At 45.0% G+C, this 23,894-nt stretch overlaps 1 protein-coding gene across 1 annotated transcript; it reads left to right on the forward strand.

The window, feature by feature from the left end:
- Positions 1-725: 725 nt before the first annotated feature.
- Positions 726-10,877, forward strand: LOC139679678 (cytochrome P450 2W1-like). Its single transcript, XM_071571644.1, has 9 exons — positions 726-1,328; positions 3,170-3,332; positions 5,226-5,375; positions 5,467-5,624; positions 6,459-6,632; positions 7,618-7,759; positions 8,141-8,325; positions 8,817-8,958; positions 9,577-10,877. Exons 1-9 carry the CDS (start codon positions 1,131-1,133, stop codon positions 9,765-9,767), a joined length of 1,503 nt encoding a protein of 500 aa, XP_071427745.1. The 5' UTR covers positions 726-1,130; the 3' UTR covers positions 9,768-10,877.
- The last annotated feature ends 13,017 nt before the right edge of the window (positions 10,878-23,894 follow it).

The following is a 23,894-nucleotide window of genomic DNA, read 5'->3' on the forward strand; positions in this document are numbered from 1 at the left end:
CTCTCTGCATTTGCAAGGCTGAGGGACCATATTTGCTGAATAATGGCCTTTATATGATCTAACCTTTGGACAAACGTACCTTTAGCCTTGTGCTTCCTCATCATGTAAGAGAGCTCTTTCTTCCCTGAACAATCTTATTCCTTTGGCTGTTTATTCCCAACTTCCACACGAAAATCACTATTCAACCAGGTAGACCTCAAATATTTTATAGGAGATTTAAACTTTTATGAGGGATGCAAGCTCCAGGTGTTTAGCATCTTTGATTTAAAATCATTCCATTCTCCTGCCTTGTTCCTCTTCTGGAGCCTGGCAGGTCAGCTGGCTTCATTAACTTCACCGACTTATTCCCTCTGTCTCTTAGAAGCTGCTCTTGCAAAATGAAGAGTCATCCCAGAAGCTTCAAATCTAATTTTGTCTTTCCATTCCACTCATGAATCCACTCATGATCACTTGATCCAAGCTAATTTTCCATGGCTAGCTATTACATGTCCTCTGCTTCAGACACAAAGTCTGAAATCACATCCCTTCTGGGCACTTCAGAGCAGACTTTATGAAGAAATTTATGGGCTACAACCCCCGCAGGGATACATGGGCTTTACCATTATTAACAACCTTTGATCTTCACTTGACATCAAGAAAGCCAAAGTCTCCAATAACAATACTGGTTTTTCTCTGTAGTAACATAGAGATCTCAAATCCTACCTCAATCTGAATGTGGAGGTTCTAATAGGATTCAAAGAAACCTTTTTATTTCCCTGTGTCAGCAGAGTGTTTGGAGGGTCACAGTACTGCTAATGAAGGACCTTGAGGTCTCAGGGAGGAGTAGGTTATAGAGGAATGCCAAGCACCTTTTCCCATGTATATGTTCTTGCACACACATGCATGGGTTTGTAATTTGAAACTCTCTTTACTTCTGGACAGGCTTTGCAAACTGCTTAGACCACATTCTCTGAGGTGTTTAAAGAGGGTGGAGTATGCAGTATTTATTTAGGTACTCTACAAACCTTAATAAGAATTGAGTGCTTGTAGCAATCACAGAGAGCAAACAGAAAGCCAGCTGGCAGAAACTGAACAGTGCCACTGCATTTTTATTGCTTCTAACACCCCAAACCCAGATTATTACTAAAAAAATGTCTTTTTTATTTTCGTTTCTCTCTGATCCTGCATTAATTAGTCTGCTCTGTGCAGCAGTATTATTAGCCATAGTCTATTTTTCAAATGGCTATAAAAATTCAGCTTTTAAATTACCTCCGGGTCCAACTCCTCTTCCGATCATTGGTAACCTGCACTTGGTGGATCTTAGAAGGCAAGATAAATCACTAATGAAGGTAGGACAAAAACCCCCTAACTCAGACCCTCATAGATTTTAAAGCTGCCTGGGATGTATCAGTGAGACCTTTTTAGTCTTTTTTAACTCAAACTAAATTGTAAAGGTGTGAAAATTGCTTTACAATATTTTTCTGGGCTTCTAGACAATGTCTGTGTTGATGCAATGTAATTTAGAAGCAATCAACCATTAAAAAAAGACCTCTGGGTAATATGGGATTTCTTCATGTAATTGTGATGATGTACATGAAGTCTATAATGCTTGTGGGATTTGAAATATTAATTTGATAGCTTGGACACCCAGAAATCTTCTAAAGCATTAGGACATAACTAACACGAAATGAAATTGCTTCCCTCCCGTGTGCCCTGGAGATCTGGCAAGAGGAATTCCACGATGCAGTGACCCCAAAACTGCTGTGGAGAGAGCCAAATCCAGATGCTCCATTGCAAAATCCCCTTGATATATTGGATACGCATTAAAATCTGGATGGCAGTACAAGAGAGGGATGGGAAAGTTGTGCTAAGGAACCAGAATGAATAGCCTGAAAGCCCTTCTACTAACCTGTAATTAAGACAATTTACCCCACTTAGGGCGGTAAACTGTCCTTCTGGGCAAGATGAGGCTGGCACAGCCTGTGGTGTTTCTATGGGCTGCTGAGTCTGGCTTTAGCAGAAGGCACCCTCGGGGACCGACCCGTGCCAGGGTCACGGAGAGAGTGAGCAAACAGACAGTGCCGGTTCACGGCAAGGCACCGACACGGCTCCCGGCACACCGGTGCCCAGCAAGCACGGGCTGTGATGGGGGAGCAGCCGCTGGTGGGTTAGTGCTGCCACGGGGTGAGGCTCCAGCATCTGGTGTTGTTATGGGCAATGTCAGGGTTGGGGTCAGTTTATCCAGCAGGGCTGCAGCCTCTGAACAGCAGTTTGGAATTATCTCTGCATGCTTTTGGCCCCTTGTTAGGCCGTATTTGGTATTGCCTATGTTTGCCTTTGCTTTCAGATTACTCCAGAGGGGTTATCCCTCCATCTCACCCCAGAGGCAGCAGAAAAATGGTGACTGCACTGAGCAGCAAGCACTGAGTGGTGTTGTTTGGCAGGGCACTGATGGGTGTCCCCTCTTTCCTGTAAAAGCTGCCGCTGGCCTGGCACAGGCTAAGGCTGCCTGAATATCACCTTGTGTTTGTTTATGTGGTAGACTCGGACTGTGGCTTCCCATCACCTTGTTTCAGCCCAGCCCAAACTCTTCTTGGCCATCTCCAAGTGCTGTTTGCAAGTTTCTGGGAAGCAAGATGCAGAGAAGGAGTATAGGTAGGCAGGAGAAAGGGTGCCACAGTGCCCATCACAGTGCTGAGGAGATACATGGCTCCTCTGGTCTAGTAGAAGGAATGCAGAAGGGCTTTGGTATGCGAGGAGCATCATATCAAAATTTTCCTGTTCAACAGCATCATTATTTGTGCTGAACTCTCTTCTCTCTTCCTCTTTCTCCGTTGCCAGATTTTGTTGCCATTTGAGGTCCCAGTGGGACCTAGGTGGGATTTTTTGCTTTTTGCTTTTATTTCCTCCTTAACAGCAAAACCAGATTAGTAATGCATTGATGGAGGTGGGGGTTCTTTAATAGCAAGAAGTTTGAATTCCACATGGATGTCAGCAAGGCATCCATACAAAATGCCTCGTGTTTGACCGTGATGAGCTCCGGCTCACAGGTGCCAATTCTGCAGGTAGCGGCTCTGCAGCTGTTCCCAGCAGGGTGCCAGGACAGAATATGTCCTTTCAGAAAGCAGCAGGTGCTTGCTCCATGCACCCTCCCTCACTTACTGACCATCACAGCTCACCTCTTTTTCAGCTTGCGGAAAAATACGGCCCCATCTTCACCCTCCACTTTGGGTTCCAGAAAGTTGTGGTCCTGACCGGGTACGAAGTTGTGCGGGAGGCGCTTGTGAACTACACAGAGGAGTTTGTAGACAGACCATCCATCCCAATATTTGACCAAATTCAGAACGGAAACGGTACTAGAGCAATGATGGGGGTGGGTGGGAGGGATGACACCATTGCTTAGTGCCAGCCTGACTGTGCATCCCCGGAGCCCGGCTTTTAAACATCCCCCTTGGGCCCTTCTGGAGCCAACCTGACAGAAAACATTTGGCTTTCCTCACTTGCACACAATCACTCCTGGCTTTCCATCATTTTCACTCATGCACTTGCAACCAATCCATGTCCTAAAAGTTTAAGGGTGAGGAGCGGGATTTTTAAAGGCACTGTGGTAATTCTGGGGTTAATTTCCATAAGATGTCAATATAAGTGGGTCACTGACACCACATTTACAAACCTTCCTCATGTTTTCAGGGGACTTTGGACTAACTGGTTTGGCTGCTTGGAGCTGTAGGGTTTTCCCCTTTCTCCCACTGCCAGGTGCCTCAGTTTTGGACATATCATCCCCACACCTTTTCTTCCCCATAAAGACTCCTGAGCAGACCAGACTGAAATGGGTTCAGGCAGAAGCAATAGGCTGAGGCTGGAAATTCACCCTCAAAACCAATCCCATCGTTTTTCCAAGGCAACTCTCCATCCCTGACTTTTTCAGAGGACTTTTTGGCTTGTTCATACTCTGCTTCCTCTGAGGCTTTAGCTTTGAGATCCAAAACTAAGTTTTATATGCTGAACACAGGTTGAAGTTGGGATTAGAATTAGAAATTAAATTACCCAGCCATAATATCAATAGATGAATTTATCGCTACATAAATAAAAGGAATCGATGGGGAGAAAAGCATTTTTTAGAGCTAATTTACATGTAAAGTATCCCTGTGGGAGACTACCAGTATTGTACCGTAAGTCCTTTCACACTAATCTTCTCAGCCCAAGTCTGAAGCATTTAGAGGTGACCCAAAGATGGAAGTTCTCAGGGGTTGTTAAGGCAACAATGCTCACAAATTTTCCCATAAAGCTTTTTTTTCAGAAAATACCAATTTGTTGACTGTGAAGATGTTCTCAGAAAAGGAATGATCTGGATGAAATTGCATGAATTAGAGAAAAGTTAAAATTTGAAGTTTAGAAATTTGCTTTGAGATTTTTAGAGAAAAAAGTTTTGCTTTCCAAATAAGAACTACACTGCTTTAAAAGAGGGATTATTCTAGAAAAAACAAACACATTTTAAAACCTCACATCCAAGATGAAGATGTGAAGTGCTGGAATCCAGCTTTTCAACTGAGATGCAATCTGAGATAATTTTTTGATTATTGACCCAATTTTTTCTTTGCAGCACTCTGACGGGATGAAATACCCATCCCTGCTTGGAGGTGTTAGAGATCATCGAGGCATGAGCTCAGAAACCTCCACAAAAATGTCAGTATTTTTGCCACTGCTGAAAACACAGCATTGCTGGGAATCTCAATGAAACAGTTTAGCACTGACCAGGGTTGAGGAGACTGAATTATCCCATCCCACACAGATACACACAGATAAAAAGCCTTTATGACTAGGACAGGACAAAGGGAGAAACTTCAGAGATACAAGATTGTTGCTTGAGGTCTGAGACTTGCAAACAATGGGGTCAGAAAGGTCTCATGATTGACTTAGACCAACATGTCCCACCAGCTCTACAGCCAACCCATACTGGTCTGAAAGCCATCCTGCTTATCTGCCACTCAGGAGAGGGCTGGGGTAATTTGCTTGTGAGGGAGCTTGTTTTTCTCAAACTACAGGCTCAGTGAGACTGGGAGAATGCAGCTGAGAGGATACAGGGATGGGGCACACAGAAATGGGAGATCCTTAGTCCCTAAATCCATGGGAAACTGGGCAGCAGAACCACTTGTGGAGGTCCCTCCTCATCCAGTCCTGCTTTGTTTGGTGTGGTGGGGCTCCTCGGTGCCTGAGCCCAGCACCACGTCTCATGGCCTCCCCAGGTCTGTTCTTCTCTATCGGGGAGCTGTGGAGAACAACCCGCAGATTCACCGTGTCCAGCATGCGCAACCTCGGCATGGGGAAACAGATGATAGAAGGGAAAATTTTTGAGGAGCTTCACTTTCTTATTGAGAGGATCAAATCCTTCAAAGGTGAGCTGGAAGCCATCACGGAGCTGTACAGCCTCACATGTGTCACAGCTGCTCAACATCTCACAGCATTCCCATCCTCCTCCTGTTGCAGGGGAACCTTTTACCCTGCCGTCCTTCAACTGTGCTCCCATCAACATCACCTTCATCATGCTGTTTGGGGATAGGTTTGACTATAAGGACCCAACATTTCTCACTCTCTTAAGACTCATAGATGAAGTTATGATTCTTCTGGGATCTCCATATTTAAACGTAAGTAACCTGTCCCACAGAGTAACAATTTTTACACTGGCACATCACATCTCTGAGCCACACAAACCACAGGATTTACTTCAGTCGTTTTCAAATGTTCAGAACCAGCCATTATACCTAAAATGTAACAGTTCCCCATGTGCCTCCTTGGTCACTACAAATGTGCTGCCAGATTCCCCTTTGCTACTTTCCTTTTGACCCATCCTGCGCATTGGTGTAGAGATAGAATATGAACTGAACTATGGTTACTTTAGCTCCAGATATTATTTTCTGGGGGGGTTTTCAACATCCCTGGACCATCTAGGCTTTCTTTCTGTATTTTCTACAGACACATTCAGTGTTGATGTCTAAGTGAGTGACATTTCACAGATTGCAATAAAAATGCTTCCTTGGAGAGTGCCAGGAAAACTTATCTTCAAACTATCCAGCCTGATCTTTCACAACTGCTATTGGGAAAAACTAACTAGTCTCATACTGACCTAACCTGGCTGTTACCAGTAGAGCACCTGATCTCACAGAACAGCACAAATACTTAAAATTAGGTTATACTAAATAAAGGCTCAAAGGTTGCAAGCCTCTCTTATGAAAATCTGCCCAGGAAGTCCCTGGGATGCTGAGATACTGCAACTGAAGACAAAATTCAGCTGACATGTCCTGCCTTGAAAAGAAGCTGTTTCAGCATCCATTGAGGTCATGGGTCTGATCTCTGTATGGGCCAGTCACTTAAGAGTTGGACTTGGTGATTCTCATGGGTCCCTTCCAACTCAGAATATTCTGTGTTTCTGTGTGATATTTCTCCAGGCCTAACGCTTCTCTCTTTTAATTCCTCATTAGTATTTCAATTTCTACCCATTCCTTGGATTTCTTTTCAAAACCCACAAGATTATGCTTAAGAAAATAGAAGATGTGCGTGTCATCTTAAGGCAATACATGAAGGCAAGCAGGGAGGATATTAATGAGAACAGTGTGAGGAGCTACATCGATGCACTGATATTCAAGCAACAAGAGGTATTTGACTGATTAGCTCTGTTGACTGCAATGTCTGCTTTAGATCTTCTAACCAAAATTGTTACTGAGTCTTGATTTCAATCATGTTATATAAATCTGTTGAAATCTATGCTGTTACTCTAGTGATATTGAAATCAGGTGCCAGCCTGTTACAGTTGGTGTATTTTACTGCAGAGATTTTTCTATCAAAATTAAGATACAAAAGCTACAGTCTCAGTGCACTCCTGATATAGCAGCTCTAATAATGTGATATCAACTTCTTGCTTCTAGTATAAAATGCATGAATTCACATGAAAGCTGACTCTGCCTTTCTTTTTACAACAAATCAATTAATCGTTGATATTGTTGCTAAAAGATGAATGATCCACTTAAAGTACTTGAATGATAAATCATCAGTGCAAGTCCTAACCCTACCCTGCATCTTACTTAACAGAGACTTGGCAGTTTCACACATCAGTTGATTTCATTCAACACATAATACTTGGGCTCTGAGATTTTTCTGGATCCAGGCTGACCTTAGACACTAAGTATTCTACTCAGCTATGTGGACAAAGAGGTAGCACAGTTCTAAAGCCCATGCAGAAATGGTATGAAAGCCAATTTTGAACCTTGTTGGGGATTCAAACCTGCCCTTGAGCAGGAGGAGTCCCTCAGAGGTAGGATTAGCTGAATCTCCTTTAGTACAGTGGAGAGATTGGGCTCCTTTCAAACCTGCAAGGCTGAGCTTGTGAACAGCACCTCGCTCTGGGCTTCTACCTCCTTCTGGGTGGAGACTGATATTGAACAAAACTCGACTCCAAGCCTTCCACCTGTGGTGCTCCCATATGGTGAATGCTGTGCATCCAAAGGCAGTTCTACCTTAGCACCCAGCTCACAAACACAAGGCCATAATCAACAGTGTCATAGGCTCTGCAATATTCTCCAAGCTTGCTGAGTACTAAGACTGATTGTTTTAAGACCTTTCTTACCTCTTGTGTTTTCCAAGGAGAAAAACAAGAAAGACAGCCTCTTCCATGATGACAACTTAATGGCATCCATCCTCGATCTGGTCATGGCAGGAACAGAGACCATAGCCACCACGCTCCAGTGGTCCATCCTGCTCATGATGAAATACCCAGAGATTCAAAGTGAGCACATTTTACCTACAATCCATCCATGGCAAGGCTGAAGTGGGGAAGGGAGAGGTCTGGCCTCAGATCCATAGAAACTCTTTTGCCTTAAGAGCTGAATCCTACCTCCTCATTGTGATGGACTCCTGATGTAATTAGATGCTGATCTAGGTCTCAAAATAGTCCCTTTGCTAATCTCTTGCTAGGAGAGAGGATGAGTGGAGGTCAAAGTATGATGCTGAGGAAACAACCCATCTACAGGCCTGAACTAGATACAGAGCAGGGAAACCCACATTGGTGCTTTAAGAACCCTCTCCCTCCAAACTCTGGAATAATGTTTTTTTCCAAACTCAAATCCAAGGAGACAGTTGGCTTCCTTGCTTTGTTTGTTCCTTCCAGAAAAGGTACAGGAGGAGATTGGGAGAACAGTCAAAGCTGGAAGCTGGGCCACATATGAGGACAGGAAGAACATGCCATACACAAATGCAGTGCTCCACGAAGTGCAGAGGTTTATCACCCTCCTGCCCCATGTTCCACGCTGCACTGCAGTTGACACCCACTTCAGGGGCTACTTCCTCCCCAAGGTAGGTGACTGCTCCATCCCAGGAACACAACATGCTCCTTAGATTTGCCAGTGCCCCTAGAGAATGGTTTCTTTATTGGGAATTACAGTACAGAATCCAAAATCATCCCCCAAAGAGTTTCTATATTGAGTCCAGAAAGACTTGTGTCACAGGACTCAATCCAGCCCCTCTCATACTCAGGACTTCCTTACTCCATGACTGACCCTGGTTTACCTCCTTGCTGCCATCTGCACAGTGAAGTAACTGCCAGAGAATTTGCAGGATCTTACCTCCTACTTGAGGTTTTCACAGCACCACATGGGGTTTGGCTTCAATCCTTGGCACCAGTGGGAAAATCTCACTGATCTCTACTGCACGATGGGATAAAACTCTCAGGGTCTCCACCTATTCCAGGTGGAGCAAATCTCCTGGGACACCAAAGTCTATGTGACAAAATGAACCACAACAGAGCACTCTGATATCTTTTGTTCTTTTGTGTACTTTTCTTCCAGGGTATAATTGTAATCCCATCACTTACCTCAGTGCTGCTGGATAAGACACAATGGGAGACACCACATGAGTTCAACCCCAACCACTTTCTTGATGCTGAAGGAAATTTTGTAAAGAAAGGAGCTTTCCTGCCCTTTTCCACAGGTAACTAAAGGGCTGATCTGCACAGAGCTGAGGCTATGGCAGTCCTATTTCATTGCAATATGCACTGAAGGGCTTTCATGGCTAACTTAACTCGGTCAGTAAGCAAACAGGCAACTGAATGGAGTCCATTTTCCACACCTGGGCAAGTGTCTGCTCTCAGAGCACAATTCTCTCACCATTGGATCTAGCACAGAGAGGGGTAGGAAAGAAGAAACATACTCTTTTAGAAAAGTGGGATGTTAGGATAAACTTTTTCACAGGAAAAGTGAGTTTCAAACAGTTCCACTTTGGAAGGAGGTGGCATTTATCAATCAGGCTGCTTTTCAAAGACAAAGGGTTAAAGATGGTGGGAGAGTTGATACAGCTAAGAAGAGGAGAGGGTTCACCATAGATGAAAATAACTCTGTAACACAGTTGTGACCTGCTGTTGCAGGTGGCTGTGTGACAAGAGACCAGGCAGGTACCTTTAACAACACAGGCTCCTCTATTCCAAAATGGTTTTGTGCATTTCAAGGTTTCACTTCTACTCCCATTGCAACATCTCAGATGCCACTGAGTCTGTGGCAAAAATTCCAGTTTGATCTTTCCATCAGGTTAACTCATTGCTTTCATCTGCAGGACGAAGGAACTGCATTGGAGAAAGCCTGGCCAAGATGGAACTGTTTGTCTTCTTTGTAGGATTGCTTCAGACATTTACTTTTCAACCCCAGCCAGGAGTTTCAGAGTCTGACTTGGACCTTACTGTCCCTCAAACAACTTTCACATTAAGGCCTCAGCCTCAGGCAACCTGTGCTGTCCTGCGTGAATAACCACGGCCTCACTCAAGAGCAGCCCAACAAGTGGGAAGCTGTTTAGACCCAACTTTGCCCAAACTCACCATCCCCCCACCCTTCCACATCACCCTCCTTCACATCCCCTTCCCATTGTCTCCATCCGCCCCACTCCACTGCTCCATAGGTTGCTCTTTGCTCCCGTGCTGTGGGGAGATGCGTATGATCAATCACAACCATGATGGTGCTGACAAACACGCCCCACTTCTCAAGACAGACTGTGTATGGAGCCCATGAAGGGACCAAGCAGCTGGTCTGGTGAAGGGGATACAGCCCTGGAGGGTGTAACACCCAGGCTCCCGTGGTTCATGATGTCACAGGAATCTGCTCAAAATCCTGAGGAAAGATACACCACAGTTTTCTGGAAGCCACAGAAATACACTGTGGATCACACACTTGAACCATCCATAGGTACCTCCTGAACTTTTCCACAGCTTCTAGCAAGTTCCTACTAGGATTATGCCTACTGGGCAGCCAAGTCAAACACTGAGAGTGAAAAAACAGATCGATTCATGTGATTTGAGGACAAAGTTATTTCTGTCTTGGAACAGTGTCCTGGAAGACACCCCAGTCTCTGCAAACCTTTTTAGATAAACAAGTGCTGCTACCATCAAGCTCAACACTGCTTCATAGTTTGAATGAAACAGGAGCTACATTTCTAAGTTTGCAATTTAAATCATAAGGTCATGTGTGACTTGCACCAGCATCTGGTAAGATGCTAATGATACAGAAAAATAAACTATACCCAGTGCTAGTTTCATGCATTTCTGTCTCTCCTGACCTTGTTAAATAGGAGCAAAGGCTGTTCCTCTTTTCGGATCTCCTGGTTAATGTTAAGAGCCCACATGAGCAGTCATTCCAGTGTTTGGGATGGTCTGGCCTTTGGAACCAGCCATGCAATTTTCCTGAAAATGACGTCTAATTTCACAGTACTCATTTAGCACAGAGAATGGGGATCAGGGATTAAATGAGAGCTGGTTTTGATTGACTTCCTTTCCTCTGTACCTTGGTCAGGCTCTCTGTAGCTCTGTTGTCCCCATCTGTAGCACTCCCATCTGCCATTATATTCCACAATAGTTGATGCATAGTTCAGGCAATTTTTCATTCATTTATCTGCCTGTGACTTTCCAGTCTTTTCCATATGCATTTGCTTATAATGTGCTTTATCATATCGTTTGATTCTTCCTTCATGGGAACTCAATCCCAGGTCTTCATCACCTTTCCTATGCCTGGCACTCAACTTTGCAGTAAACAGAGATGAAGATGCCATGAAACGTTGATCCTGAGCCCAGGGCAACAATGAATATTAAAATATCAGGTGTATCTCATGGATGACAGGTTCTGCATACCCTCAGCCTACTAAAAACCAGCTCAACAGGAGACCCTCCATACCTGCAGGGTGGTTTTTCCAGGGCAAATTGCTCTTTTTTTTGGTGAGTCAGCCCTGGGGACAGTCTCATTTCTTTACCTTTATGTCTTCAACTCTTGCTTGCAGAGCCTGAATCAAAGGTTGCCACCACAAGTGCTGGTGCTGGGCCTCTGCTTAGTGCCTTGGACCCTGAACTTCTCTCCTCTTGTCCTCCCAAAGCATCGCCTGCTGTCAATGTCAATTTTGAGAAGTGGTGGCAGCGGGACAGAGTCTTCTCCAAGGAAGGAAGGGAGAGACAGGTAAAGCTACTGGGGAGCAAACCTCATCTCCATGAAGAAAGTCTTGGTCTTGCTGAGGTAAAAAAAGACTTTTGCCTTTGGCTTCAGAGAGGCCAGAACTCTTCCTGCTCTACCCCCTCTGAAAGTAACATGAACTCAAAAGACAGATATGGCAACAATCTAATGGCCTGGTGAACAATGCTGGGCTGAGCTAAAATCTGCATGAATTCACTGGTGGAACATCAGACCTGACCCCTTACCATGGGCTCTTGGGTTCTTGGCTTTGAAGGAGAGAGATGGATCCCTTCCTGCATGGCAGAGCAGCCTTCAGAGCCAGCTCTTTTTGGATATCACCTTCTGTGCTGGCACTCTCTGGCAGCAGAGCAGAGCCAGAGGCAGTGCTGGCCTGGCATAGGGATTCAGCAATACCTGTGCCTCAACAAGAGCCAGGAGCTACCAGGTGCAAACATCCAAGGAAAACAGGTTTCTCCGATTCCTTAGAAAAGTACATCCTACTTGTGCCTGCATGGGCAGAGGGATGGAAGCGATCCCTCCCCAGAATACAGAATTACACAGCTGCATATATTTCCACAAAATAAACTGCCTGTCTCCCATTTACTTGCTCAGTCAAGCGATGGCAGAATATTGATTAAGACTCAACTACATATTTATCTAGCAGAAAGCATTGCCTCTCAGAGGTGGAAATACCATTTCCACATTCCTTAGTGGCCCTGAGGGTCCTCCCTCTGGCTGCAAAACATGTTTGTGCCTTGCAACACTCACCTGAATCAATGGCAAACACCTTAGGGTGGGACAGATGGCTTCATTTTTAACATAAGATCTGAGCAAATCCAACTCACACCGTGTCTGTGGCCCATGGCACTGGCAGCTGGCTGGGCAGCAAGTCCCATCACCCAGCCTGCCATCCCCACTGCTGCATGATGCTGGGACCAGGGGCTCCTGCCCTCAGAGGGGCACTGATCAGGTGCAAGGACTGCAGCAACTCTGCCTGCAGCCCTTCTGCATCGGCCACAGCAATCAGCTTACACAGAATATAATATCTACTTCATTTTTGCCACAAGATGGCACCACGATCCCTCTGAGTTACAGCCAGCCCAGCACTGTGATCCTCACTGGGATAAAATCCTCTGCTAGCACAAATTTGGGCTGGGTAAGGAGTGCAGAGCTCAGCCTTGGGGCTTTATGCCCCTTCCTCAGTTCAAATGCATTCACCTGTTGCAAGGCTGGGAGCAAAGACATTCCTTTCCCATTAACCTGGAAGAATCAAGTGGTAGGCAGGGAATGGTTGGGGTTAAACTCATCTGGCATATCCCATTTTTCCCATTTTATCCAGCAGCACAGAGGTGAGCAGAGGGATTCCTGTTGTTCCCTGCAGCACAATCACACTCTGCTTTAGCATGTGTGGATGTCACCAGCCTCTGGCTTCCCACTCACTGTTCTTCCCTTTGGGCTGTGTCTGGAAGCCAACTCCTTCCTCTGAACTCATTTCTGGGCTTGTACAGGACCATATGACCCTTTGTTGGTGAAAATACCCAGTTCACTGGAATTACTGAGTAATACCTGAATTGGCCCTAAACCAGCACAGTGGTGGAAATTCAGACTTGCAACAAAGTGTTAAAAAATGTACAAATATGGCACTTGAGGATGTGCTTTAGTGGTGAACATGGTGGTGGTCCTAGACTGATGGTTGGACTTGATGAACTTAAAGGCCTTTTCCAACCTAAACAATTCTATGATTAAGCTACAATGGTTGTTGGCTGTTTCTGAGTTACGAAGCAGAGGAAAGACCTGGGCCAGGCTCCCTTGCCACCCAGCTGTTCCCTGCTTGCCTCCAGCAAGGCAACAAGAAAACATCCTGGTAGCCCAGAGGCAGCACTGCCCTGCAGGGCAGGATCAGGGATGGAGAGTGAAGAGAATAAGAAATAGACTCCAGGGTATGAAGACTGAGCTATGGGAAATGGGAAGTTGCGTGCGTAACCCTGAAGTCAAATTGCCATCAGATTGGACTTGGAGACAAGGGATTAGGGAAGTGGCTCTTTCTCACAAAGAGCCCTGTGCTAGAAGCCCACCTATCCCTTGGGATATTTTGTCCTGTGGGTCCCTGGTGTCCCCCATCACCTGGAGAGCAGCAAGTACATTGGGGATGAAGTAGCCTCTGAAGTGCCAGTTGAGGGGCAGCAGGGAACATGTGGCAGGAGCGTGACAAATCTCCACACCCCATGGATCACTGCATTGGTAAATGGCAGGTTTTTCCACTCATCAAAGATAGGGAAGCAGCTTGGGCCAAGAACTCGATCTCTGCACTAACCTTTCCTGCAGTGCAAAGAAAAGGCACTGAGTGAGTTTCCCTCAGTGGTGACACACCTGTAAATCCCAGTTTCTGTTGACTTTGGTTGGAATACCCCAGGGAAGGAGGTCTGCAGCCCCTGGGGGTAGATAGAGAAAAACCCCTTAGATCCTTTGGTCTTTAATGGCAGCATTCAGTGCTTGGATGGAGGTGGACAGGTTCCAGATACTCAGACTTTGATTCTCTGACACACATAAGAGGCTACAAAGCAAGAGGAATTTCTGCCTCTCCATGTATCTGCCTGGAGAGTGTTGGAAAAATGACATTACCGCTTTCTCATCTTCCAGCAAGGAAGGGACTGGAAATGACAGCTGAGGACAAGTTTTAGACATTCATGCAATATGGTCCAGTTATTTTTTCTTGCTTTTCCTTCAGTATGCAGCACTTAATGTATTAAAATAGGATTACCCAAAATTTAAATATTTTTAATATAAATTTTATATATAAGTTTTATATAAATAGACTGTCATAAAGCATGTTCATTAGACCAGAAATCTAATCAGCACCTCTGAATAAGATATGGCACTAAGAATCATCATATTGTTAAAATACCTCATTTGAATACCAAAGCACCAATGTAGCTTGTCAGGTTGTTTTGATTAATACTCTCTCGATGCACTTTAAGATCACACACACACACACTCCTCTTCTACCTTTTTCAATATCATCTTGTGAGGTATGAGGAGAAATACAAGGAATGGGTAGAAATTAAACAACTAAAAAGAAAACAGGAAAAAAAATCACAGGAAAAATTAAATTCACCAGTTACCTTATAACACTCAAGTATTATAATGGAGAAATCATTTATGTGGGGAACCACATGACATGTGGTTGGAGTCTCTTTTTTTGGTAACTAAAAAATCTTAACATATAAAAGTGCCTCCTCTTACTGAAAATTCTCTACAGAAATGAATGGAGCCCATCAGACTTGTCTAGACAGAGTCTGTAAACATGAATTAAAAAAAACATAATTAAGAGATAGTGATAGTAAACTCAAGAAACAATGAAATTACATTTTTAAAGAGGTAATAAAGCAGAATGATAAAGCATTATGCAAAGAAAATTCCAAATGTTTAGCAAGCCAAAATACTTATGTTTTAAAGTTGTTAGATCATTGATTTTATCTTTCACATGAATTATAAATCAATTACACTCAGTTCTCAGCAGCGTTACATTTCACAGCACGATAAGCAGTTGCATTTTATGCACAGGGAGGTTACTTACACCACTTCTAAATGTTACAGATAAACTGGCTGCAGAAGAACATTCACAAATCTCTTGCTCACTGGTTATAATTTTGCTGTTTTCTGCAAAAAACTGAACCTAGTAACCCCCAAACTGTCCCCAAGACAAGAGATCACTTTGGGATGTTCACATGGCAGTCAGCAGAAAATAACCGGAATGAGTCTGGCTAATTTTCTTTATACATCCACAAATAAAGTCAGTTTTTCAGTAGTTTTATCACTGGTCTGTTTTAAAGAAAGAAACTCGGGCCATGCCTTCCCTAAAGAGACCCGATTCCCTCCTGTTCCTTTCACCTCAGCCTTGCTTGGACTGAAAACACCAGGGAGTAGAACATGATGGCATTTTGTGGTTTATTCTAGGTACTGCTGGAAAAAATACTGACAAAACCAAACCAAACAAACCAAAACAACAACAAAACCCACCCAATCAAAAAACCAAAACCAACCAAACACAACCTCCAAAACAAACCAGGTATGCAGAATCTTCTGGGCAGGGGGCAGTATTTTAAGAACTTGAGTGCTGTTCATACCAAAGCTCTGGGTTTGACTTGTTTATAGCTCTCCCTCTTTGCAGCCATACACAGTAAAAGCTGAATGCATGGGAATTGTCTCAGGCTGACTTGTTTCCCTTAGAAAAATGACCCAGCTGTTTCAGAGAGCAAGGCTGGGAGCAGATGACACTGCTCCATCCCTGTCATGAACAGGACAAGGGAATTCACTGAACAACTTGTGGTTTAAAGGATAAACTGTGCAGGAGGACAGGAGGGGTGGCAGGGAGGCACTTCTGCTCACAGCTGGGGAGTTCCCCCAGCTGGATAAAACAGCAGCCAAAAAAAGTGCTCAGTCAAAAGGCCAGAGAGGTGTTTGGGTACAGTGCAGAAATCCTCCCTTCCCAGGGGAGCTTTCAGGGCTGAACAGAGCCTACATCTTCATACAGTGGTTGGGAAAGTAGTGCTGTGTACCCTTCCTCACACTGGGGCCTCACTATTAAAAGCAAGACACCCCCCCCTACACACGCTGTATGCATTATATACGTATTAGGTCATCAAGTCTTTTTCTTTCAGCCTTGGATTATTCCCTTCATTGTTTTTCAATGTCCAGTCTTGGGCAATGTATTAGTTTTTGACATGCAGTTCAGAAACAGGCCAAAAATCTGTTTACAGAAGTAATTGTTTGAGGTACAAACAGCCCGTGCTCCTGCACTCTTGCCAGTTCTTGCAGCCTTTATCATGAGTCATGCGTGATCCACGCTCTGTCTGAACTCCCAGTAACTGCAGAAGGGATTGCATAAGAACCTCAGCCTTTGGATTGAAAAAAATAATTTCCTCCCCTCTGTCCTGCAAAAACACCCAGGCTTGAAATGTGACACAAGCGTCACTAAAAGCAAAAAACTGACAAGGCAAACAAGAAGACCCCCAGACACATTTTCCTTAAGAAAACAAAAAACATCCCCAAGCCCTACCAAACATATCCCTGACAATAAGGACACAGCTCAAGACTCTTGAATACTGTTGCAATTGCAATAACTCATTTGAGAAGCAGCACAGCAAGCATGCTCCACCTGCTGGTACCATTTCCCTGTAGATGTGATAGAATATGGGTATAGCTGGTCTGTCTGCAGACACTTCCTCTGTGTTCAGGACATCACTTACTGCCTCAGAGACAGCCAGCACCACCTCTGGAACACCAAATGGACAGTGAGCACTGGACTGCACTTCTCTAACATCTAGAAGAGACAAATCAGAGCATGGAGTGGCATAACCTGCTGGGTGGGCGCAGAGTTACCTTCTGGCAGCATCTGACAGAGTGAGACTTGTCAGAGACATCAGTGGAAAGGCACATCACTTCTGTAAAATGACCCTGATCTCACAAACATTGCAAGGGTCCCATAAATAAGAAAAGAGCATTTGATCCTTTTTTTTTTTTACTTCTTTTAGTTCACAAGGATATTGCACTTCTCCATACTGTGCTCTGAGATGGCATCAGCCCTGAGGATGCTTTGGGACTGTTCCCAGGTGCAGGGATGTTCACACTTACACTGGACACAGCACCCATTCAAACCTGGACTCTCCATCCATCTCAGGCAGGACATGGACAGACTGCAAAGGACGTGACCTCAGCTTGTACCCAGTCTTGTGGACCACCCAGGAACATCCATACACCCCAAACCCACTTGTGTCACAAACAACAGCATCTGTGGTGAGAGCAGGAGACTGGGAGTCTGGATATGTGTGTCCACATCCCTGCTTGGACAAGGACTTGCCTATGTGGCTTTGGGGAGTGCAGTGCAGGGCTGTGCCCTGGGGTGTGTGTCAGGGCTGGGCTGTGAATGCAGCCCTTGTGCCCAGAGCCCCACTCCCCAGGGCTGGTTCAGCTCCTATCCCTTCCCAGTCAGCATTTCTGGGAGGTCTCTGGGGCTCTGTGCAGACAGGAGATAAGGAGGACACGGTGCAGGAATGGCATCGTCACACTCTGCAAGAATTAAAAAAAGCAAGAGACAGAGAGAGATCACTCTGACACTAAAAATGTGTTTACGACTCCCAAAGAGAAGGGAGAAAGAAGCCACCAGTGCACCTCTGCCAGACCCCAGCCTGCCCAACAGGAGAACAGGTTATTCATTACCTGATGGGTGAAGCAACCCATGAAAGAGGCAAAGCTGGGCAAAGATAACAATGTCTTAGACGGCCTACAAAAGCATTGTCACCTCAGAGACTCGAGTTAAAAATTAAAATTAAAATGAATGTTTATCTAGGAGTAAATGATCTCTAAAAAAATTAAAACTTCCTCAGTTGGGGCAGGGGTCACATCACAGGCCACAGGAGAAATCACAGAAAAAGAAGCCCAGAAGGAAAACCCTTACACAGAGAGCCCAAAACAGGTGTGTAGTTGGGAAGGAAAGTAATTCCGTGGGTTGTGTATAATTATTTGGAGACTGACCCCTTCCAAATCAGTCACTCTTGGGCAAAGAGGACCAGAGAACAGAAATCAAGGTCTCTTTTCCTCCACCTGCCCTTGGAGCCAGCAAAGGGCAAGTGGGGTTAAAATTCAGACTGTGAAAATCACCATCTCTGGATGTATCCCACAGTAGCCTGAGACCGGCAGTTCTTCCAAAGCAAACCCAAAGTGATGGGCAGGCAGAGCCTCCCACTCCACAGCCCAGACAGGAGCCAGCCTGGCCAAGATGACGAGATCAGATCTCCAGCTTGCCTTTGTCAGGTTGCATCCTGGAATAGCCATTCCCTCTGCCCACAAGTGGCTTTCCCTCCCCATCATTGCCTACAGGCAGGCCCCTAAGGAAGGACGAGAGTGCTTGGGAATCTGGTGGGATCAGCTGGGCCCACGTGGAGGGCAGGTCAGGCAGGAAGGAGCCCTGAGCCCTGCGGTGTGGGTGGCCTCGGCAGCACTCACTCTGCTCCACAGCCACAGCTCACAAGTGGCTGCAGGAGAAAACTAAGCCCTCCTCCATTTATTTTTCTTGCAAACTGTGTTTCAGATGTTCCCCTGAACGGCCCTTTGAAGCAGCACAAGCTGCCTCAGACCCTTCCCTTCAGCCAATTAAGATGTGCTGACAGCCATGACAGCCTGGCTCAGCTGAGCTGGGACAGCCCTGAGCGAGTGCTGGCCCAAACCCACCACCCAAACCTCTCCGTGCCTTCCACAGCCAAAATGCTGCTGACCCTGAACCCAGCAATGCCTTTAAGCCATTAATCCATGTGCAAACTTTGCCTTCCAGGCTGGAGCTGCCTATCATGAACTTGGGTCTTGGAACAAAGCCTGGGGGCAATGGCTCTTCCTGGGTTTGAGAGGTTTGGGGTTTTCTGTTCAGAGCTGCAGGTCAGGTGTCTGTCAGAGGAAGGTTAAAGTGCTTAAATGGTGTTAAATGAAACATCAGCTTCTATAGCCCTGTGTAGACTGTCTTTAAAAAGCATCATCCTCTTTCTCACTGCCTGGGGTCCGTCACTCATTTCAGGGATGTCAGCTCTGCTCCAGAGGCAGCACTATACCCTTCACTTCAATGTGACATGCACTCCAGCTAAAGAAATGTAATCATTTCTAGTCTAGAGAAGAAAAATCCAGATGGCAAAGAGAAAAGATGAGTTCAAAGGGCATATGAGACAGTGACAGCAACATGATCAGAACTGCAGTCATCACTAACAGGCGTATCAAAAGGGGTGACACAGTAAACGTGCCCCAGCAGACAATAAAGTAACTCAATCTATCACAATTCAGGTATTTTATCACCCATGGAGCACTTGAAACATGACTTGCAGTTGCAAAATCCAGCCTGTGGTTTTAAACCTGTATTCTCAGCAGTGGCAATACTGAGAAACGAGCCCATCTCCAACTTTAAACAAACCCTGACTTCCCTGGAAACATTTCAGGGACTTACAAACTGTGGGGTTCTGAAATGATAACGGATCACTGCAAGGCACCACCAGACAAAGGGGCACAGTGCTACTTTGGAGGTTGCAGATTAATATTTAATCCAATCAGTAATTTTAAGTTAAAATGTAGCAGTATTATCTGCCCTGGTTAACAGCATGGACAGGCATCACCCTGCAGTGAGTGGAGGTGCTTGCCCATTCCAAAGCAGGATCACAGCACCAGGCAGCTGTATTTCCCTCTTGCGAGTGATTCTTCAGGAACCACAAAATCCTGAGGTTTGCGCCATAGACCATTAGCCAGTAAAAGCCTAATTAGGTCAAAGACACATGGCCTGAACCAGTAAAGAATTCGACATCAGTAACTATATTGTTATTAACCTCACAAAATGTGGATGTATTTCAGAGGCTGCTGGGCTGAGCATTGAAAACTGCATCATGTTCAGTCTTCAGCAGTGAGACTCTACTCTCCTAAGCCAGTAAAAATGGCAAAACGCCACAGTTTTGCTAATGAAAACTGCTTTTTTTCCCATATCAACTATCAGCATGAAGATGATACAAAAGATCTTTTCTAAATAGTCTTTTCCCAGACATTAAATAGCCTTAGAGTTCCAAAGCATTAGTGAAACAGGAGATGATGGGAAGTGAAGCCAGAAGCGGTCAGTGCACCTTACACATTGCAGCTTTATAGCTATGATAACATAAATCTAGTTGTTGTAATAAAATGTTCTAAATCACTGTGAAATATTTGCAGGTATTTTCCCTTTTACAAAGAAGAGATTATTGTACTCTCAAAAAAAAATATTGTGAGGAGGAATCCCTCAGTCTTTATCTCAGCTCTTGACTGACCCCCCATGGCCAAGGCTGAGCCCACCTGTGCAGGTGAGCAGGACTGTTGCCCCAGGCCTGTGAGCCATAAAGAGACACTCTCACCTCACCACCATGTCCCACTTTCTGGGCAGGTGAACAACCTCTTGGTGCCACAACTTCTTAGGTCAAGGTGCTTCCTAACTCCAGAGAGAAGGGATGTCCTCAGCTTGCCATCTTGGTTTATGTTTCATCTCATCTCGCTTACTTTAGGCTTCTGTCGAGTACAAAGGGATTCAGAATGAGCTGAGTCCTGTGATGTGATGCCATAGCGAAATGCATCACCCTCACCAAGGCCACTTCAGCTGAATTTTACCATTGTTCATATTACAGCTTGCCATTAACAACAGCAGGAATTTGGGACACACTGCACGAAGGCTCAATCCCAACAGGCTCCAACAACACTCACTTACCCTTTCAGGTGTCCCAGTGATCTGTGTTCCCTCTGTGTGTACAGCTTTGCTGGACACAGCTGTGAGCTGTGTATTGCTGTCACTGGCTCCATGGGAATTTCTGAACAAGTGCAGCCCTATCTCGTACCCTGCTCACACAAAGACATACACATGAGGAAGACTGGAAGAATTTAGCTGTAATTTACATGTCATGCCCCTGCAATGAGCCCTGGGAAGTGTCTTTAAAAGGAGACTGCTTTCTAATTGCTTCTTAAAAAAGCCTTTCACATGGACTCTCTGTGGCATGACTCAGGGCTGCACTTCTAAATCCAGTTTCTCCCATGAAGTTTACTCTGGCTGTTTGGTTGGGTTGCATCCACATGCTATTTTTTGATCATCAAGACTCTTTACAGCACAGAGGAACAATATGGGATCAGAAATAAAGCTGGGACCAACCCAAAGGAATGAGCCCAGAAACGGTACTGCCAAGCATCTCTGGCTTGGAGAACAGGAGGCCCTGCAGCTGTGCAGCTCCTCAGTGAGACCCAATTCACTGCTCTCTTCTGGTTATGTATTTCAAACCTCAGTTGTGTTTGATTTACCCATCATCTGCAAACTTAATAGTAAACAGTTAAAATGCCTGCATGTCCTTACACTGCCAGCTTTGGATCTGTGGTGCATTACAAGAGAGAGTATTTTCTAGAATACAAAGGCTGAGGGATTGGCTGTCACGACAGTATCACTTTTGGCTTCCTTAAATACAGTAATCACAGTATTTTGAACAGTGGCCTACAGCTACTGAATACTTTTCTGTCTCAAAATAGATACAAGTCTCCTCCCACCTTCTGCCATGAGCTCTTTGGTCACTCTGAGGTTTTGGTGGTCCAGCCCAGTTCCCTTTGCTACATCCAGTGAGTGCAGCCCTGCTGGTTCCCGAGTCTTCAGTCCAAGTGCTACCAGCTTATTGTGTGAAACTGAGTCAAAAGGACACAAAACCATAGCAGGGAAGGTTTGAAAAGGGAAATATTGTCTACATTTACATTTTTAATATAGTCGTGTTGTCTAGAGGCCAGATTTGGGGAATGGAAACCAGGAGCCTGGTTTCTATTTTCAGCACAGCCACTGATTGCTCTGTGTTGCTGGCAAATCTTTTAATCTCTTTCCCTCTGTTTTTCCCATCTGTAATAAAGGGATGATCAGACCTTCCCAGCTATGCCTTGTGTGGCAGCATCTTCTGATGAAACAGGGCAAGGATAAAGCATTAATAATCATTCCATACAGAACAGCCAAGAGGTCACAGGTATTTAAGTACACTCCAGCTATTCAGTGCCCCTTTATGCATGCAGCAAGTCTTAATGTTAATAGAAGTTATATATCAATATGGAATGGAAAATAGACCCTTCAGGGCACAAAAATAACCATATCCAGAGCACCACTGAATAAATACAATATAAAGATGAAATAAGTTCGAATACAGAACAAATTGAAAGGCAAGGAGACATTTAAGAAGAAAACCAAAGTCATTCAGCCCTCCTCCCAGCTGACATCTAACTGCCCTTAGGACAAAAACAGGGATGAAAAAGAGTGTCGGGCACCAAGAGGGGTCTCATAAATGGGTAAATAGTCCCAGTCCTCCATTTCTTTACCTCTCTGGCACCTTCCTGAGGAGATATCAAGGAGTTGGGTCAGGGATGGAGGTCCTTAAATGCGATACAGCAGAACACGTCCCCTGTCTCATGTTTAATCGACGCTGTAAATTATCCCATCAGATCATGCCTTCATCTTCCAGGTCTGCCACCTGGCCAGTTGTCCTTTCCTCCCACAGAACTACCGTGGGGCTCCTTCCACACAGCCATCCTGCACCACCAGGCACCAAACCTCCTTTCTGGGCTGCTCTGCAAAGCTGCTGCCTTTCGAATCCCTGCAAGCTGGTCACAGCTGGGACATGGTTACCTGGATCTGCCACATCTTCTCAGCCCTCTGCCTGCTGCACCTCCGGCCAGATGTTTCACACACACTGTCCCCATCACTTTTGTTAACACTCTCTTGCATGAATGATCTCTGACACTGCTCTCAGATCAGGCTGTGAGCCATTCATATCATCTAAGCAACCTTTGCTTATTTTATTTACGTGAGCAGCTGCACTGGCACATTTTGGGAAGGATTTGGGAGATCTTGGTGATAAGCAGATCTCTCTCCACTGGACCACTGTGCATACTGGCGGGTGTGTCTTTAAAACCTTCAGCATCCTTTCCTTTGGTCTAGTTAATCAAATAATGTCAACCAAATCAGTGTTGCACGACCCTGTCCAACAGCCAAGCTGCTTATTCCTTGCACAGCCTCCTGGATCATCTTGAAATAACGTGCATATGCTTTTGGGGCAGAGACCAGCGTTTATTTTGAGAGATTCTTTAGGATCAAGACAGTCACAGCAAGCTCATCACATTTACTATTCAGGATTACTGGACCACAAGCGACCTTTCGGATTCTTAAGACTTGGATTATGAAGGGCTTTATATATTAAGCCTAATGACTTGAATTATAGCCTTAGCATCCTGACAATCAGAATGGGACTACAAGCATTTCACTTTCTTCTATCCACAAAACAGCTTGGGCTGGATTTTGAATCCATTTCAAGGGTACATCAAGCTAGTGCCCATCATAAGCTGAGCTGCAAGAAAGGCAGGATGACCTCGGTAAAGGTCATGTCTGAAAGAAATGGCAGGATTTTCTAGATAAGCCAGCTGAGACATCTGTCTGTCTTCCTCGAGACAATTACTTTATCATTTCCACGTATTAAAAAACACTCTGAAATGCTACAGCACATTTTAATCCAAGGAGTTGCAGTAGCAGGGCACAGTATTTTGTCATTCTGAAATCTCTGCAGCAAAAGGTTTTATGGGACTGATAAATATCTTCCTGTAACTGGATGAACTGGAATACCTCTCAGTTCTGACAAAAAAACTCAAACCAAATACAAATACCAGCAACTTCTGTGGCCCCCACACCAAGGCACATGTGCTCTTGTTGCCAGTTTCAATCAACATGCACACAGTTGCACATTACAGTGAAATTTGCTTCCTGTCTAAAACGTCTGGAGCTCACGCTCCCCATTACCTGCATTCAGGTGCCCTTTCCCAGGACTGATGCTGGAGCCCACTGAGCACCCTCTGAAGTGTTCCTGCAGACAGCCCACACCACCAGTG

The sequence above is a fragment of the Pithys albifrons genome, chromosome 16 (genome assembly GCF_047495875.1).
Source record: "Pithys albifrons albifrons isolate INPA30051 chromosome 16, PitAlb_v1, whole genome shotgun sequence".
NCBI lineage: Eukaryota > Metazoa > Chordata > Aves > Passeriformes > Thamnophilidae > Pithys > Pithys albifrons.

Coding starts and splice junctions, on each gene's coding strand:
- LOC139679678 (XM_071571644.1), top strand. CDS start 1,131: ATGTCTTTTTTATTTTCGTTTCTCTCTGATCCTGCATTAATTAGTCTG. Junction 7,760..8,140: donor GAAATACCCAGAGATTCAAA/GTGAGCACATTT, acceptor TGTTCCTTCCAG/AAAAGGTACAGGAGGAGATT. Junction 8,959..9,576: donor TTTCCTGCCCTTTTCCACAG/GTAACTAAAGGG, acceptor TTTCATCTGCAG/GACGAAGGAACTGCATTGGA.